Genomic DNA, 19,788 nt, shown 5'->3' on the forward strand with positions numbered 1-19,788 from the left:
GGTGTGTGTGTGTGTGTGTGTGTGTGTGTTGTATCTAACCCTTTGACTGTCTGTTTTCAGGAGGGAGAAGAGAGCAAGGGTGCGACTAGCTGGCCAGAGTTCTACATCGACCAGTTGAATTCCATGGCTGCTGTAAGTGTCTCCCCTCATCAAATACCCAACCTGTACTTGACAATCAAAGCTAACCATGCAGATGCAAAACAATAACGCACAACAACCAGCCAACCATGAAGACATGCTGTAGTCATGTGATTTTGGTGTTCCACTTGCCGCTACGGTTTCTTTCTAAAAGCTTATGGTCTGATGCTAAATCTTTGGGAAATTGGAGTAAATTAGGGGGGTAATATCAATTACTTTTATAGGTTTGCCTGGAGGGGGATCTCTGTGTGTGTATTTTTATAACGCTAGATATATCTCACATCTGTAAACAACTATGAAAACCCTCACAGTCTATGTAAGTCAAAGATACCTTTATTTAGTATTACCTTTATTTAACCTGCTAAGGTATTGAAAATGATGACGACCTGAGAAGGCTTGTCCACCTGAACATGCACTATTTCACAAGTTGGTGAAGTTCATCTATGTTTCTTCAATGGGTTCTCGCACCTTGGAGGTGTGGTGTTAAATCTCCACACACTTCCTCTGGACCCTGTGGGCTAATTGATGATATTTTCCCAGGGCAGTGGAATAGCACTAGGGCTGGCAGGTGAGAGGTTCTGGTTGGATCCCTAACCTAACTGTTACCACAGTGTGTAGCCTGCTCAAGACCCTGTAGAGGAAATGAACTCCAGTCATGTATCCATGAAGGAACTACCGGTGGGCCACTGGGATAATGGGATAAGAGCTGCCTGCTGTTGGTCTACAGCCAGGGATACTAGCTTACTGAGCAGGTTCCTTCCCAGCACCGTGAATCATAGGTCAAAGTTAATCTGGCCTGGGAACAAAGAGAGAACCGTACTGGTCCTAGAACAGAGCCTTGCAGGACATCCTTTGAGTTTGATAAGTGAGTACATTGTCATTGAGTCTTCTCGTCTAACAAGTTTTCTCAATGTTTTCATCAACAGAGGAAGACTCTTATTGCGCTGGAAAAGGAGGATGAGGAAGAGAGGAACAAGACCATAGAGAGCTTGAAGACCGCTCTAAGGACTCAACCAATGAGGTATACCAGTTACACTGACACACTCATGCTCCTATTCATGCATCTTGTTCTCATGTGCATGCATTCAGTTATGATGTGCGCTATTTACAGTATGTGTCTGTGAAACCAAAGGCAGAAAACTAAAGAATTGCAGTGCAACGTTACTGCACTGGATAGCCTTGCTTGTGAGATGGACCTATTGTAATAATATCCATGTAGATCACATGATATAGAGTTTCCTTTTCTTTGTTGAGTCATTAATCATGATAAACTCATATTCTATTTTCTATAAGTCATAATAGAGGATGACAAATCAAATCAAATGTTATTTGTCACATGCTTAGTAAACAACAGGTGTAGACTAACAGTGAAATGCTTACTTACGGGCCCTTCCCAACAATGCAGAGTGTGCCTTAATGAGTCTGCTATTTGCACAAAGGAGGATGGGTTAATTCACTGTGCTCGGGGTCTCCCAGAGTCCAATTATTGTCATTAGAGGGATATAATATGATTGATCACTAGGCTAGACTTTGTATTGAGAGCCATTCAACAGCTCCAGCTCATTCATCTGCTGCCACTTCCCTCTCCAGTCCAAACACCACTGCATTAATATGATATTACAGCCCTGTAGCCCACACTTAGTAGACTAGCCCGACACACGTGGCGTAATACGTCTTCTCCTTAAGGTCCTCCAGAGGTTAGGTCAACACTGCCCTTCTCACCTTTGACCTCTAACCCCTAGTAGTCTATCACCAATGAGCTTTCTCTGTTTTCCTCCATCCTGTGTTATTGTGCTAAATGGTGCTTGACTGCTGGCTAAAGATGTTTATTTTGCCACTGTTCAATTCCACTGGCTTATATTGAACACGCATACGAACAGATGCACACACACACCCATACACCTGTCAAGCCCCCCCCCCCAGCAGTTTCACTAATGTATATAGCTTGTTTGATATTGCCATCTCCCCATTTTCTAATGAAACCCAGTCAACTATGAAATGAGTTTCTCATCAAAGTAAAAGAGGAGAGTAGTAGGCACTGATTGTGTATTGTTCAGGAACAGAATGGGATTTATAGTAAACGTGATCTGTTTCTGGGTGCATTCAAAATTGCACCCTATTCTCTACGTAGTGCACTACATTTGACCAGGGCCTATATGGCTCTGGTCAAAAATAGTGTACTACATAGGGAATAGGGTGTCATTTCGATGCGGCCTCTGTCTCTGACCTTTTTAACCTCAATTCTCCTCTTCCTCTAAAGGTTTGTGACGCGGTTCATCGACCTGGATGGCCTAACCTGCATCCTGAACTTCCTGAAGAGCATGGACTATGACACCACCGAGTCCCAGATCCACACGTCGCTGATCGGCTGCATCAAGGCCCTGATGAACAACTCCCAGGGCCGCTCCCACGTGCTCTCCCACACAGAGAGCATCAACATCATCGCCCAGAGCCTGGCCACTGAGAACGTCAAGACCAAGGTGGCGGTGCTGGAGATCATGGGTGCTGTCTGTCTGGTGCCAGGAGGCCACAGGAAGATCCTGGAGGCTATGCTGCACTACCAGAAGTTTGCCTGCGAGAGGACTCGCTTCCAGGTGGAGGGACAGACTCCTATACCACATAGACACCACTCTAGCCAAGCGTTCACTTGGGATTTTCACACTGTAATGTGTTACCCCAAGGCTTTCCTTAATCCTGTGTTAAAACTGACCCAGAGTCGTGTTTCATGGTCTCATTCACTCAACATATTGAACTTTCAGGCGTTACTCTAAATAGTTTTGTGTTTACGACCACAGCAATGTTTTTCTCATGTCCATACACCTAGAATAACAATGTCTTTACTGATGCTAATTCCTTCTTTCTGTCCTTTTCTAATGTCTTAGACTCTGCTGAATGACCTGGACAGGAGTACGGGGCGCTACAGGGACGAGGTCAACCTGAAAACAGCCATCATGTCCTTCATCAATGCAGTGCTCAGTCAGGGAGCAGGGGAGGTGAGTGCTCCTCTTCCTCTCTAAGTCTTTACCCTCTTATAGTCGTGTTGGTTGTCTTCAGAGAGTCTAACTGCTATGGGTACTGTACTCCGCAGTCAAGCTTTGAGTTCAGAATTCACCTGAGGTACGAGTTCCTTATGTTGGGCATCCAGCCGGTCATCGATAAACTGAGGTCTCACGACAACTCAACATTAGACAGGTGAGTGAAGTCAAGACTGTTATAGTACATTTCAGATCTAGACCACACCGTCATACCCAACTGCAGGAGATTGTGTCTGACCATGAGGTGTTTGTTGTCTTCTAGGCATTTGGACTTCTTTGAGATGCTGAGAAACGAGGATGAACTGTCGTTGGCAAAACGCTTTGACACCGTGAGTAACGATTGACCTGTACAGTACATGTAGTTTACAATGGCCACTTCTCTGTCCACTAGTTCTAATATCACATTGTTGTTGTTGTTGCAGGTGCACATTGACACAAAAAGTGCCACGCAAGTGTTTGAGCTCATAAAGAAGAAGATGAGCCACACAGATGCACACCCGCACTTTATATCTGTCTTACAGCACTGTCTCCTTATGCCTTGTAAGTGCTGCCTGCCCGCCGTTCGCCATTTCTCTACAGTTGTTTGGGTTCACCAAGAGTCTACAGGCCTCTCCTCATTTTAAATATTTGAGAACTGGACTGTTTTTTTTCTCTGAGGGATCCGAAGTGGTAATAAATCTGTGTTTTTAGTGCCTTTTTAGGACGGCAGTTAAAATGATGTCCTCTCTAGGTAATTCTAAATATCTGGAAATGATTGTTGGAATTCTGCCTATGTGAGGTATTTCTATCTAGAAGGTGTTCTATCTGTCGATAAGAACTTTCTACATTATAGCGGTAATGTTGTTCCTCCACATTGCATTAGCTGTGGGTATGGTGGCCTGAGGGAGCTGACTTCAGACTGATCTCTCCACTTACACTATCCCCTAATGTGTTGCTATGTGTATAGTACTGTTTCCCGGACATGGATTTAGCCTAGTACTGGACTAAAAAGCACTCTCAATGGACAATCTCCATTGAACATGCTTTTTACTCCAGGACTAGACTTAGTTTGTGTTCAGGAACCCGGTCCTAGATGTTCATTGTTGCGTATGCGTTGGCTGGTGCAATCACGTTTCCCTTTTGTGTATTAATAAAGTGCTCTCCTCTTTCCTCTCAGACAAGCGTAGTGGGAACACGGTGCAGTACTGGCTCCTCCTGGACCGCATCGTCCAGCAGATCGTCCTTCAGAACGACAAAGGTCACGACCCTGACGTCACCCCTCTGGAGAACTTCAACGTGAAGAACGTGGTGCGAATGTGAGTGAGAGGAGAGGAACGAGAGGGGGATAAATGTTTTGACATGTCTGAGTCGGTTTGACGTCCTCCCCACCTCGCACGGCAGAGCACCGACTGTCATCATCGTAAATCTCCATGTGTTATTTAACATGCTTCGTTCTAGAAATGGCTTTAAACCCAAATATGGGGATCAAGACAAAACTCTGTACTGTATATTTACTCATGAGTTCATCTTATCCTAGGCTTAATACAGTGGCCATAATCATAATCACTCTTGATCAAGTGATCAAGGTACTGTACATCACAAATGCTAAATGTAAATCAGCATTTCTATGTATCTATATTTCCCATGATCTCCTTCATTTTACAGTCCTTTTCAATACTATCTGCTTGTCTAGCATGAATACCCTGATCCCTTAATACTTGCCACAAATCAGCAAGTCATTTTGTGTATTTTACAGGGATTTTCATAATTTGTTTTTGGAAATATAATCCCGAACTCTTAATCCATAATGAAAGTGCTTTGATCTGTTTTTTGGATGAGCAAATCAGTAAGATGTACATTTCCAAACACACATAGACAGAAACATCAGTCAACCCACTGCAGCTGCTTCCTGCAAATCTAAAGTCTGACTGTCTCTGGTTTAGAAGAAGCTTTCAGGTTCCCTGTTGTTAACTCTGATCACCAATGACTTGTCTAATGAATCTGTTTTTATAACTGAGCCTACGCCTAACCTCAGTGGGATGTAAAGCCTAGTGGGATTGTGCAGTGGTGTTGTGATGTCTTAATACCTCAGATACCGAGCCTAACCTCCTGTGTTGTACTGCTCAGGCTGGTCAACGAGAATGAAGTCAAACAGTGGAAAGAACAGGCGGAGAAAATGAGAAAAGGTACAAACACTAATGCTCTCTGGTTTCTATTAGCGATGGAACTATCTGAAGGCAGAACCTTCTGTACTGTGTATCATCATACTGCTGACTGATCTGGTATAATCTGGTTTGATCTGATCTGGTATGGTATGGTCTGGTTTGATCTCGTCTGATCTGGTTTCTCAGAGCACCATGAGCTACAGCAGAAGTTTGACAAGAAGGAACGCGAGTGTGACGCCAAGACCCAGGAGAAGGAGGACATGATGCAGACGCTGAATAAGATGAAGGAGAAGCTGGAGAAAGAGTCCAGCGAGCACAAACAGGTCAAGCAGCAAGTGGCCGACCTCTCCGCCCAGCTGCATGACCTCAGCACTGTACGTCTGTTTGCTTGTTTAGCTCACAATAGGGCTAATCTTCCAAGATTCCATGAAAAATACAATAGCATTAGAAATTGCATTGTAATTTTACATTACACAATCACATCTTTACATCCTCCTCCTCCTCCCTTTAGCTTTTCCAATCAGGAATAAATGCACAATGTTTTGGTTATGGCACAGTTGAACGTCAAACATGGCCTCTGTCCTCGTAGTCTGTTCCCAGATCTGTTTATACTGTCTTGCGAACTCCTATTGACATTGTCATGCTAAACAACAATCATAGGAGTTGGCTATACAGCACAACAGATTTGGGACCAGGCTAATGTCTTCTTTCGGATTTATTTGACAATTTAAAAACTCAAATACAACCACAAATGTGGATACAATGCAACAAAAACCGTTGAGGAGAAAACGTTAAAAACATATTTGTATTGTGGTTCTCTTCAAACATCAAACAAACACATTCACAGCTAAAAGCTGAATTGACGTAAACAACACATGGCCTAAATAATTCAACTGTGCAAAGACCAAAATAATAACACATTTTGAATAGTCCTCCAGATGACAGTGGTTGCTGTCCTTGGTAAATAGCTTGCAAAACTAGCTAGCCAGCGTCCTTCACTGTCCAAACCGCATGGTTTTCCCCTTAGCTCAGTTCAGTTTAGGAGCGGATACAGCGGGTGTTTGGTTAGAGCACAGTTAGACATGAACATCCACACAACAACATTGCCTTGTGATGTTCTTCCAAGTTAATATATGTTGATTGGAACTGTTGTAGTTAGAACAGAGAGTTTCTAGGATTTCCATGATGGAACATATCAAATATTGTAGTACATCCAGTGCTAATCGATTGTACATCCCAATGTCTCCCATCATTTTCAGAGGCCAAATCCAAGTGTTCCTGGTGGTCCTCCATTCATACCTGGGGCCCCTGGAGGTCCCACAGCACCCCCTCCGATGCAGGCTGGCATGATCCCAGCCCCTCTACCACTCACTCAGGGCATGCCTCCACCGCCACCCCCTCCACCCCCTCCACCCGGTGGACCCCCACCTCCTCCGGGCATGGCTCCCTTCGGTCTCCCTCCTCCCCCTGGAGCTCCAATGGGACCTGGTCTGAAGAAGAAGAATATCCCCCAGCCTTCCAACCCACTCAAGTCATTCAACTGGGCTAAGCTGGCTGAGGTCAGTGAGTGCTGCTTAGTCAGGTACCCTATTCCCTATAAAGTGCACTACTTTTGACCAGAGCCGGTCAAAATGAATGCACTTAATAGGGAATAGCCTGTAAATTAGGTGTTTTGTGCATCTCTGTTCATAACAGAGAGAGTGATTGTTGTGCTGCTGAGGCAAACAGAAACTAGTGTTTTTGTAGCTACGCCTCAGAGTGGCCAGGGGGAATGAAGGATAAGGATGGGCCCAATGCTTTATCTCTTGCATTGTTTACACAATGGCATGAAATCAATATAGCAAACAAGCCCTGGGTGTGTTTTTATGTTGTTGTTGTAACCTCTAAATTTTCAGGGGTGTATGGCCTGTGTCCTAGTTGAATAAGCCTTTACAGTCTTAGTTATGGATGGGGGCTGTTTTGTTTTGTTGCAGAATAAGCTGGAGGGCACTGTGTGGACGGACGTCGATGACATCAATGTTTTCAAAATCCTGGACCTTGAGGACATCGAGAAGACCTTCTCTGCGTACCAGAGACAGCAGGTACAGTTAACACCTAAATACCAAAGTATTACTGTAGGGAAATGGCATTTCAGTACATATCAATTCACCCTTAAGGACAGGACACAAGACCCCAAATCACTTCTTAACAATTTGCATATAACTATTCAGAGCGTTTCCAAGGCCACCGACCATGCTGTTCCAACAAACACTGCTTGCTAGTGATAAACACATGCATGCCATTGCACTCCATAACTGAATGCTTCCAGCAGCACTTCTCAACACTTTGTCTGGAACTGGCTCAGAAGGATATCAGGCCATTACAGTGCTTTTTTTTATAGCCTGGTCTCAGATCGGTTTGTGCTGTCTTGCCAACTCCTAGGATGACAATAACCATAAGGATTGGCAAGACAGCGCAAACAGATCTGGGACCAGGCTATTTAGGTCTGTTCAAATTAGTCATCTACCTTGTGAGTGTTACAGGGAACCAGACAGAACAGGAATGTTTACAACAGGAAGTAGCCATGCTGATAACGTGGTCCTTGGATAGTTTACTAGTGCTGCATGAGAAGCGTGGCATATTTCATTAAGCCTCTATATGTCCACATTGTCTACGGTGTTCAATTGAAATCCTCCAGATAGCTTTTCCCATAACCAACCTAATAAGACTGTGATTATAAAGGTTAGACTAGGGCCCTATTTCCATTACTAACTGCCCTTAATGGTACAAATAAAGTTGCATGGAATTCCTTTTGTCGTATAAGGACTTTATGAGTTTTAAGCCATGCTGTTCATGATGTGTCTGAACACAGTTATTTGCATCTCTGACTCACTCTGCTACTCAGGATTCTCCTTGTCCTCACAAACAAATGCATCACTGATCTGCTGAGCTGGCCCTTTTTGCTGTAATTCACCATACATAGCCTACTGCATCTTGTAATTAATAATAATGAATGCTGCATCTTCCTTGCTTCCTGCCCACCCGCCTGTTTAGGACTTCTTAACATTGAACAATAAGGTGAGTGACCTCTGACCTCTCGATGTGTCCTTTACCCTGCTCTGCCTCTGCGACGTGTCTGTCTTCATGCTCGTTACCGTCCTTCATCGTACTCTGCTCTCTCTCTCGCTCTCTCTCTCACTCGACTCTGTCCTCTTTATGTCTGCATGGGGATTGGTGTGTGTGTGTGTGTGTGTGTGTGTCTGTGTCCGTGTCTGTAGGTGAAATACTTGTGAAAGCCATGTCTTCCTGTAGCCTCTGTGTTTCTGTGGATTCATTCTTTCAGTCAAGTCTTTTTAGAATATACTTTTTAACACACCACCACGTTGTTTGAATGAACTATTTCAGTTTTATTGGTTACCATTTCAAGATGTTTCTGTGCATAATTAGCCAAATTGGTTTTGTGGCACGCAGTCAATTCTGCAAGCAGCTGGAGTCTTGCAACTATAAAAAGTGCCAGATATCCGTTTTCCAAAAACAAATCTCTCCTGTATTCTTTGAGTGAAGCCCCCCCAAATAAAAACAAGCACTTATTCGCCAAACACACCATTTCACACAGCCTGTTTCCCAGCTGTCCTCCATTTGGCAGTTTCATATACTGACCCAGTCAGAGGAACAATTTTCTGTTTTATGTTCGTACTGTGTGTCTCCTGTGCATCCTGGGCTTTTGTTAAGGTTGATGGTGCATGCATATGGGTATTGTGTCATGTATTATTGTGTGTGTGTGTCACTATCTGGTGTCTATTTGCCTGTTGCTGACTGGTTACTATGCACCATAGTTTTTTATGGAGATATGAGACAGCAGGTGGGGAAATGGAAGAAGCCTTAATAAAAATACTTGTTCCTATTGCCGTTGTTCAACAGCTAAAATGTATGCTGGTGTGAGTCAGCCACAGCCCTCCACCAAACAGCCTTGGGGCACTGTTATTCATGGGCTGTATTCATTAGGAACAAAACAAAAACTGACTGAAACAGGGAGGGATTACATGGACTTGTATCATAAAAAAACGCTCATTTTTGTTTTCCGTTGCAAAACATTTTGCTGAGTGTGCCCTAATGAATACAACCCTGGTGTACTGGGTGTGGCTCTTTCTCCCAGAGAGAGTATTATTAAGGTCATGTAGTCAAAAGCTTTTGCTGCGTTCAGCAAATACTGCATCCAAAGTGCTTAAGTGTGATGAATGATATACAATTGTGTGTTTATTAAACAGTAACGCAGTCAAACTCTAGCTCTGTTAGTGTGTCATTTAAGGTCATATACAGTAGTGCAACAAGACATTGTTGTGTTCTGCACGCTAGCCTTCATCCAAAAGTGCCTAAGTATGATAAATGATATAAAACTGTGTGTTTATATGAACGCAACGTGAAGTTCAGCTGTTGGATGTTATCCACTGAGTATTACTGTTCATGTTCCAACTCTTCCCTCCCTCCCAAATGTTCTCCGTCCAGAAAGAGTCTGAAGATGACACAGTGACCTCCAAGAAGGTCAAGGAGCTGTCAGTCATCGACGGTCGCAGAGCCCAGAACTGTAACATCCTCCTCTCTCGGTTAGTAATTGACAGTTTCTACCCCATGACATCATAGCAGAAGTATGTCCTACTTATATTAGTGGACATCACTTATTGTGATTGTATCCATCTAATGAGTGCTTTAAATGGCTCTCTCCACACACACGCATGTATGCAAACGCACGTACACACACACACACACACACACACACACACACACACACACACACACACACACACACACACACACACACACACACAGACCTCTGTTACTGTACACAGCCAAGTTACATTAAATGCAGATTTACTCTACCATTTGGGCAATTCTGTATTTACATCAACTTTGACTCGAGTTGAGGGAAACTTTCATATTTGACGATGTGTTTAAGCATCAAGTGCAGCCAAGAATGATATATGTATTTTTGTAATGGAATGATGTTGGTCAGGAACTACAGTACCAGTCAAAAGTTTGGACACACCTACTCATTCAAGGGTTTACAAATATTTACATTGTAGAATAATAGTGAAGACATCAAAACTATGAAATAACACATATGGAATCATGTAGTAACCAAAAAACAAATATATTTTATATTTCAGATTCTTCAAAGTAGCCACCATTTGCCTTGATGACAGCTTTGCACACTCTTGGAATTCTTTCAATCAGCTTCACAGGGAATGGTTTTCCAACAATCTTGAAGGAGTTCCCACATATGCTGAACACTTGTTGGCTGCTTTTCCTTCACTCTGCAGTCCAACTCATCCCAAACCATCACAATTGGGTTGAGGTCGGGTGATTGTGGAGGCCAGGTCATCTGATGCAGCATTCCATCACTTCAAATAGCCCTTACACAGCCTGGAGGTGTGTTTTAGGTCATTGTCCTGTTGAAAAACAAATGATAGTCCCACTAAGTGTAAACCAGATGGGATGGCACATCGCTGCAGAATGCTGTGGTAGCCATGCTGGTTAAGTGTACCTTTAATTAAATAAATCACCGACAGTGTCATCAGCAAAGCATCCTCACACCATCGGACTTCCTCCTCCATGTTTCATGGTGCGAACCACACATCCGGAGATCATTCGCTCACCTAATCTCCGTCTCACAAAGACACTGCGGTTGGAACCAAAAATCGCAAATTTGGACTCATCAGACCAAAGGACATCTTTCCACCGGTCTAATGTCCATTGCTCATGTTTCTTGGCCCAAGCGAGTCTCTTCTTCTTATTGGTGTCCTTTAGTATTGGTTTCTTTGCAGCAATTCGACCATGAAGGCCTGATTCACACAGTCTCTTATTTGAGCTGCAATTTCTGAGGCTGGTAACTCTAATGAACTTATCTTCTGCAGTAGAGGTAACTCTGGGTCTTCCTTTCTTGTGGCGGTCCTCATGAGAGCTAGTTTCATCATAGCGCTTGATGGTTTTTGTGACTGCACTTGATGAAACTTTCAAAGTTCTTGATGGACGGATGTTTCTCTTTGCTTATGTGAGCTGTTCTTGCCATAATATGGACTTGGTATTTGACCAAGTAGGGCTATCTTCTGTATACCACCCCTACCTTGTCACAACACAACTCAAATGCATTAAAAAGGATAGAAATTCCACAAATGGAACTGTTAACAAGGCACACCTGTAAATTGAAATTCATTCCAGATGACTACCTCAGGAAGCTAGTTGAGAGAATGCCAAGAGTGTGGGGTGAGAGAATGCCAAGAGTGTGCAAAGCTGTCATCAAGGCAAAGAGTGGCTACTTTGGAGAATCTCAAATATTTTGATTTGTTTAACACTTTTTGGTTACTACATGATTCCACGTGTGTTATTTCATAGTGTTGATGTCTTCATTATTATTCTACAATGCAGAAAATAGTAAAAATAAAGAAAAGCTCTGGAATGAGTAGGTGTGTTCAAACTTTTGACTAGTACTGTATTTTCTGGTTCATTACTGTCCTCCCTGGTCTCCATGGCAGCAACCACAAACAAAGAGGCCTGTGTCTTTTCTACTAAGTTAATTTCATGTAGCTATCATTCTCAATTTAACAACTGTGAATGAAACTTCAAAGTTTAAGGGATTCAGCTATTTCTATTTCTTCCTGTCTCATTCAATTGTTGTGGTTACAAGTGGTGGTTCATTCCTGTTGCCAGCTTGCAGAACTGAAAATATTATCTTTCTGCAAAGTGGCACAAATGATGCATTTAACGTGCCTTTTCACTCTTAGCCAACACATTGAATAAGGGATATATGTATTTAATAATATTGACATGACTGAACCTTAATTGCTCTGTCATTCGTGTGTGTCTAAATCATGCATGCTGACTGTGAGACAGTCAGCATGCAGAAGTCCTGTCAGAAAGCACCGTGGTTGCGGTGGTAGGCTAGGGCTTCAGGCCTAGCTCCTTCAGAGCCTGGTGTGTGTGTCTGTTTGTGTGTGTGGAGAGCTACCCTGTGTTTCTGCCCAAGTCTTTTAGAACCGTGTGTTCATTGGTTTCCTGGCACATTATGATTTTGTTGGTGTGCCAGTGGAGCCTCAGTGTTCAGGCTGTCTGCCACGTGCTATCTCTGGCTGGCTGGGGGCTAGTAGCTGGGACTTAAAACACCTACTATCTCTGGCTGGCTGGGGGCTAGTAGCTGGGACTTAAAACACCTACTATCTCTGGCTGGCTGGGGGCTAGTAGCTGGGACTTACAGTTGAAGTCGGAAGTTTACATACACTTAGGTTGGAGTCATTAAAACTCGTTTTTCAACCAGTCCACAAATTTCTTGTTAACAAACTATAGTTTTGGCAAGTCGGTTAGGACATCTACTTTGTGCATGACACAAGTCATTTTTCCAACAATTGTTTACAAACAGATTATTTCACTTATAATTCACAGTATCACAATTCCAGTGGGTCAAAAATGTACATACACTAAGTATGTACATTGCTTGGAATATCCCAGAAAATGATGTCATGGCTTTAGAAGCTTCTGGTAGGCTAATTTCAATTATTTGAGTCAACTGGAGGTGTACCTGTGGATGTATATCAAGGCCTACCTTCAAACTCAGTTGCTCTTTGCTTGACATAATGGGAAAATCTAAATAAATCAGCCAAGACCTCAGAAAACTAATTGTAGACCTCCACAAGTCTGGTTCATCCTTGGGAGCAATTTCCAAACGCCTGAAGGTACCACGTTCATCTGTACAAACAACAGTACACAAGTATAAACACCATGGGTGTCACGGTTGTCTAGGACCAGTGGAGATGTGGAATCAGGAGCAGGAGACAGAGGGCCGGAGCAACTGTGTTTTAATAATAATAGAAAAATGCAATAGCCGTAGGGCACAGGGCGCGTGGCGAAGTCCGCCAGGGGAAAAGACTTTTCCCAAAATAAGCGCAGCCCGGCAATATAATGGACACTAACAGGATACAATCACAACTGTCCTGAGTGAACAATAAACAATCCCGCACGAGAACCCCAACTGAAAATACACACTAAATAACCCCCCACTAATGACAAACACAAAACAGGTGCGGGATAGACAGACAAAACCAAAAGACACAGAAACAACGATCGGTGGCAGCTAATAGGCCGGCGACGACGACCGGCGACGACGACCGGCGAGCGCCGCCCGACCGAGGAGGGGCGCCACCTTCGTTAGATACTGTGACAGTACCCCTCCCCTGAGCCGCGCGCCGACGCCGGCCTCGGGGACGGCCCGGAGGGCGAGGAGCCGGCCGATCCGGACGGCGACGGTGGAATTCTTGTAGCATAGGTGGATCTAGAATGTCCGCCGCCGGAACCCAGCACCTCTCCTCCGGACCGTACCCCTCCCAGTCCACGAGGTACTGCAGGCCCCCTACCCGACGTCGGGAGTCCAGGATGGTTCGGACTGTGTACGCCGGGGCCCCCCCGATGTTCAGGGGGGGCGGGGGGACCTCCAGCACCTCATCGTCCTGCAGTGGACCAGCTACCACCGGCCTGAGGAGAGACACATGAAATGAGGGGTTAGTGCGGTAATATGAAGGGAGTTGTAACCTGTAACACACCTCGTTTATCCTCCTCAGGACTTTGAACGGCCCCACAAACCGCGGACCCAGCTTCCGGCAGGGCAGGCGGAGAGGCAGGTTCCGGGTCGAGAGCCAGACTCTGTCCCCCGGATTATACACGGGGGCGTCACTGCGGTGGCGGTCAGCGCTCTCCTTGTGTCGTTCACCAGCCCTCCTTAGGCACTCCTGGACACCATTCCAGGTCTCCTGAGAGCGCTTCACCCATGCCTCCACCGCAGGAGCCTCCGTCTGGCTCTGTTGCCATGGCACCAGGACCAGCTGATACCCCAATACCACCTGGAAGGGTGACAGGTTGGTAGAGGAGTGGCGCTGAGAGTTCTGGGCCATCTCGGCCCACGGCACGAACTGCGCCCACTCCCCTGGCCGGTCCCGGCAATACGACCGCAGGAACCTGCCCACATCCTGGTTAATGCGCTCTACCTGCCCATTACTCTCGGGGTGGAACCCCGAGGTCAAGCTGACCGAGGCCCCCAGCCTCTCCATAAACGATCTCCACACCCTGGACGTGAACTGGGGACCCCGATCAGATACGATGTCCTCGGGCACCCCATAGTGCCGGAAGACATGGGTGAACAGGGCCTCCGCAGTCTGCAGGGCCGTAGGAAGACCGGGCAAAGGGAGCAGACGGCAGGACTTAGAGAACCTGTCCACAACGACCAGGATCGCCGTATTCCCCTGGGACGGCGGGAGATCCGTGAGGAAATCCACCGAGAGATGAGACCAAGGCCGCTGTGGAACAGGGAGGGGCTGTAATTTCCCTCGAGGCAGGTGCCTAGGAACCTTGCACTGAGCGCATACCGAACAGGAAGAGACATAACGCCGAACATCCTCAGCCAAGGTGGGCCACCAGTACCTTCCCTTCAGGCCCCGCACTGTCCGTTCCACCCCAGGATGACCCGAGGAGGGTAGAGTGTGGGACCATCGGATCAGGCGATCGCGAACACCAAGCGGAACGTATTTCAGGCCCACGGGACACTGCGGTGGAGTGGGTTCTGACCGACCCGCCCGCTCGATGTCCGCATCCACCTCCCATACCACCGGTGCCACCAGACAGGAGGCGGGAAGTATGGGAGTAGGATCGATGGTCCGCTCCTCGGTGTCGTAGAGACGCGACAGTGCGTCAGCCTTCCGGTTCCGGGAACCTGGAATGTACGAGAGAGTGAAGTTAAACCTCGTAAAAAACATGGCCCACCTTGCTTGACGGGGATTAAGCCTCCTCGCTGCCCGGATATACTCCAGGTTACGGTGGTCGGTCCAGATGAGAAAAGGGTGACGTGCCCCCTCAAGCCAATGTCTCCACACCGTCAAAGCCCTGTCCACGGCTAACAGCTCCCGGTCCCCCACATCATAGTTGCGCTCCGCAGGGCTCAGCTTCTTAGAAAAGAAGGCACATGGGCAGAGCTTCGGAGGAATGCCCGAGCGCTGCGATAGCACAGCTCCTACCCCAGCCTCGGACGCGTCCACCTCCACTATGAATGGCAAAGAGGGGTCCGGATGCGCCAGGACAGGTGCGTTGGTAAACAGAACCTTCAGACGAAGGAAGGCTCTGTTCGCCTCTGCTGACCATCGTAGCCGCACCGGCCCCCCCTTCATCAGTGAGGTAATGGGAGCCGCCACCTGGCCAAAACCCCGGATAAACCTCAGATAATAATTAGCGAACCCCAAGATCCGCTGCACCTCCTTCACAGTGGTTGGGGTTGGCCAATTACGCACAGCCGTCACGCGGTCACACTCCACCTCCACCCCCGAGGTGGAAATGCGATATCCTAGAAATGAGACGGCTCGTTTGGAGAACTCACATTTCTCAGCCTTGACGTATAGGTTATGCTCCAGCAGCCGCCCAAGCACTTTACGCACCAGGGACACATGCTCGGCGCGTGTGGCGGAGCAAATCAAGATGTCATCGATGTACACCACCACACCCTGCCCGAGCATGTCCCGAAGGACCTCGTCCACAAAGGATTGGAAGACAGTGGGAGCGTTCTTTAACCCATACGGCATGACGAGGTACTCATAATGGCCCGATGTGGTACTAAATGCGGTTTTCCACTCGTCTCCATCTCGGATACGCACCAGGTTATATGCGCTCCTGAGATCTAATTTCGTGAAGAAGCGCGCCCCGTGAAATGACTCCACTGCCGTAGCAATGAGAGGTAGCGGGTAACTGAAACCCACTGTGATAGCATTTAGACCTCTATAGTCAATGCACGGGCGCAGACCTTCCTCCTTCTTCTTCACGAAAAAAAACTTGAGGAGACGGGGGACTTAGATGGCCGAATGTATCCCTGTCTCAAGGACTCAGTGACGTATGTATCCATAGCCACTGTCTCCTCCTGAGACAGAGGATACACGTGACTCCTAGGAAGAACCGCGTCGGCCTGGAGGTTTATTGCACAATCCCCTCGTCGATGGGGGGGTAATAGAGTCGCCTTCATCTTACTGAAGGCGATAGCCAAATCGGCATACTCTGAGGGAATGTGCACGGTGGAGACTTGGTCTGGACTCTCCACCGTAGTCGCACCGATGGAAACTCCTATGCACCTACCTGAGCACTCCCTCGACCACCCCGTTAGAGCCCTCTGTCTCCACGAAATCTGAGGGTTGTGCGTAGCCAGGCAGGGGATTCCCAGTACCACCGGAAACGCTGGGGAGTCAATGATGAACAGGCTGATACGCTCCTCATGACCCCCCCACGTCTGCATAACCAGTGGCACTGTGACCTCCCCTACTTGGCCTGACCCTAGCGGTCGACTATCTAGGGCATGCACGGGGAAGGGGTGGTCCAGCTGAACCAGGGGAATCCCTAACCTCTTCGCTAACCCACGGTCCATAAAACTCCCAGCTGCACCTGAATCGACTAGTGCCTTATACTGGAAGTGAGGGGAAAAATCAGGAAAACAAACCGAGGTGTACATGTGGTCGACAGGGGGCTCTGGGTGTGGCTGGTGCGGGATTCTGTCACGGTTGTCTAGGACCAGTGGAGATGTGGAATCAGGAGCAGGAGACAGAGGGCCGGAGCAACTGTGTTTTAATAATAATAGAAAAATGCAATAGCCGTAGGGCACAGGGCGCGTGGCGAAGTCCGCCAGGGGAAAACACTTTTCCCAAAATAAGCGCACTGAAAAAAAACAGCGCACGGGGCGCAGCCCGGCAATATAATGGACACTTACAGGATACAATCACAACTGTCCTAAGTGAACAATAAACAATCCCGCACGAGAACCCCAACTTAAAATACACACTAAATAACCCCCCACTAATGACAAACACAAAACAGGTGCGGGATAGACAGACAAAACCAAAAGACACAGAAACAACGATCGGTGGCAACTAATAGGCCGGCGACGACGACCGGCAAGCTACGCCCGACCGAGGAGGGGCGCCACCTTCGTTAGATACTGTGACAATGGGACCACGCATCCGTCATACCGTTCAGGAAGGAGACGTGTTCTGTCTCCATGAGATGAACGTACTTTGGTGCGAAAAGTGCAAATCAATCCCAGAACAACAGCAAAGGACTTTGTGAAGATGCTGGAGGAAACAGGTACAAAAGTATCCATATCCACAGTAAAACGAGTCCTATATCGACATAACCTAAAAGGCTAAAAGGCTAAAAGGAAGAAGCCACTACTCCAAAACTGCCATAAAAAAGCCAGACTACGGTTTGCAACTGCACATTGGGACAAAGATTGTACTTTTTGGAGAAATGTCCTCTGGTCTGATGAAACAAAAATAGAACTGTTTGGCCATAATGACCATCATTATGTTTAGAGGAAAAAGGGGGAGGATTGCAAGCCAAAGAACACCATCCCTACCGTGAAGCACGGGGATCATGTTGTGGGGGTGCTTTGCTGCAGGAGGAACTGGTGCACTTCACAATATAGATGGCATCATGAGGTAGGAAGATTATGTGGATATATTGAAGCAAGATCTCAAGACATCAGTCAGGAAGTTAAAGCTTGGTCGCAAATGGGTCTTCCAAATAGACAATGACCCCAAGCATACTTCCAAAGTTGTGGCAAAATGGCTTAAGGACAACAAAGTCAAGGTATTGGAGTGGCCATCACAAAGTCCTGACCTCAATCCCATAGAAAATGTGGGCAGAACTGAAAGCGTATGCGAGCAAGGAGGCCTACTAACCTGATTCAGTTACACCAGCTCTGTCCGGAGGAACGGGCCAATGTTCACCCAACTTATTGTGGGAAGCATGTGGAAGGCTACCCGAAACGTTTGACCCAAGTTAAACAATTTAAAGGCAATGCTACCTAATACTAATTGAGTGTATGTAAACTTCTGACCCACTGGGAATGTGATGAAAGAAATAAAAGCTGAAATAAATTATTCTCTCTACTATTATTCTGACATTTCACATTCTTAAAATGAAGTGGTGATCATAACTTAACTAAAACAGGGATTTTTACTAGGATTAAATGTCAGGAATTGTGAAAAACTGAGATGAAATATATTTGGCTAAAATGTATGCAAACTTCTGACTTCAACTGTACAACACTGACTCTTTGCTTCTGCAACTGCTAAAAGTTTGGGACAGGTTATTTAGCTTGTGACTTTACTCTTTTTATGACTGATACTTACAGTGCTTTTCAAAATGGATACTACAACTCTAAATTTCCTTACTGATTTTTGTGTGAGGCGACACAAATAGTACATAACATGGATGCACTGTACATTACTGTTAAAACAAACTGTTAACACATCAATAACAAGACATTAACTGGTAAAACTGGTGTCCTCTCCTATTGACCATTTTAGATGTACAGTAGTCCTCTGTGGTAATGATAATGCTGTTGTGTTGCAGGCTGAAGCTGACCAATGAGGAGATCAAGAGGGCCATCCTAACTATGGACGAACACGAGGATCTGCCCAAGGACATGCTGGAGCAGGTGGGCCCTCCTCTCTCTCTCTCTGATACAACATGTAGCCCTCCTCTCTCTCTCTGATACAGCATGTAGCCCTCCTCTCTCTCTCTGATACAACATGTAGCCCTCCTCTCTCTCTCTCTGATACAACATGTAGCCCTCCTCTCTCTCTCTGATATAGCATGTAGCCCTCCTCTCTCTCTCTCTGATACAACATGTAGCCCTCCTCTCTCTCTCTGATACAGCATGTAGCCCTCCTCTCTCTCTCTCTGATACAACATGTAGCCCTCCTCTCTCTCTCTCTGACACAGCATGTAGCCCTCCTCTCTCTCTCTCTGATACAGCATGTAGCCCTCCTCTCTCTCTCTGATACAGCATGTAGCCCTCCTCTCTCTCTCTCTGATACAGCATGTAGCCCTCCTCTCTCTCTGATACAGCATGTAGCCCCTCCTCTCTCTCTCTGATACAGCATGTAGCCCTCCTCTCTCTCTCTCTGATACAGCATGTAACCCTCCTCTCTCTCTCTCTCTGATACAGCATGTAGCCCTCCTCTCTCTCTCTCTCTGATACAGCATGTAGCCCTCCTCTCTCTCTCTGATATAGCATGTAGCCCTCCTCTCTCTCTCTCTGATACAGCATGTAGCCCCCTCTCTCTCTCTCTGATACAGCATGTAGCCCCTCTCTCTCTCTCTCTGATACAGCATGTAGCCCTCCTCTCTCTCTCTGATACAGCATGTAGCCCTCCTCTCTCTCTCTGATACAGCATGTAGCCCTCCTCTCTCTCTCTGATACAGCATGTAGCCCTCCTCTCTCTCTCTGATACAGCATGTAGCCCTCCTCTCTCTCTCTCTGATACAGCATGTAGCCCTCCTCTCTCTCTCTGATACAGCATGTAGCCCTCCTCTCTCTCTCTCTGATACAGCATGTAGCCCTCCTCTCTCTCTCTCTGATACAGCATGTAGCCCTCCTCTCTCTCTCTCTCTGATAAAACATGTAGCCCTCCTCT

The 19,788-nt window shown here is 46.4% G+C and overlaps 1 protein-coding gene across 3 annotated transcripts in view; it reads left to right on the forward strand.

Annotated features, from left to right (window-relative positions):
- The window catches only part of daam1a (dishevelled associated activator of morphogenesis 1a), an 80,321-nt gene that overhangs the window by 40,320 nt on the left and 20,213 nt on the right, over nucleotides 1–19,788 (forward strand). For 2 of the 3 annotated variants that reach the window (XM_029713103.1, XM_029713102.1), the window contains exons 4-18: nucleotides 61–132; nucleotides 1,065–1,159; nucleotides 2,399–2,732; nucleotides 3,021–3,131; nucleotides 3,227–3,330; nucleotides 3,436–3,502; nucleotides 3,596–3,713; nucleotides 4,330–4,468; nucleotides 5,280–5,338; nucleotides 5,504–5,691; nucleotides 6,577–6,876; nucleotides 7,291–7,398; nucleotides 8,351–8,374; nucleotides 9,803–9,900; nucleotides 18,722–18,806. In XM_029713103.1, the coding sequence (XP_029568963.1) occupies nucleotides 61–132; nucleotides 1,065–1,159; nucleotides 2,399–2,732; nucleotides 3,021–3,131; nucleotides 3,227–3,330; nucleotides 3,436–3,502; nucleotides 3,596–3,713; nucleotides 4,330–4,468; nucleotides 5,280–5,338; nucleotides 5,504–5,691; nucleotides 6,577–6,876; nucleotides 7,291–7,398; nucleotides 8,351–8,374; nucleotides 9,803–9,900; nucleotides 18,722–18,806 (1,902 nt within the window). The remainder of the gene's footprint in view (nucleotides 1–60; nucleotides 133–1,064; nucleotides 1,160–2,398; nucleotides 2,733–3,020; nucleotides 3,132–3,226; nucleotides 3,331–3,435; nucleotides 3,503–3,595; nucleotides 3,714–4,329; nucleotides 4,469–5,279; nucleotides 5,339–5,503; nucleotides 5,692–6,576; nucleotides 6,877–7,290; nucleotides 7,399–8,350; nucleotides 8,375–9,802; nucleotides 9,901–18,721; nucleotides 18,807–19,788) is intronic. The other variant, XM_029713104.1, reaches the window with a different exon arrangement.

The sequence above is a fragment of the Salmo trutta genome, chromosome 25, assembly GCF_901001165.1.
Source record: "Salmo trutta chromosome 25, fSalTru1.1, whole genome shotgun sequence".
Taxonomy (NCBI): domain Eukaryota; kingdom Metazoa; phylum Chordata; class Actinopteri; order Salmoniformes; family Salmonidae; genus Salmo; species Salmo trutta.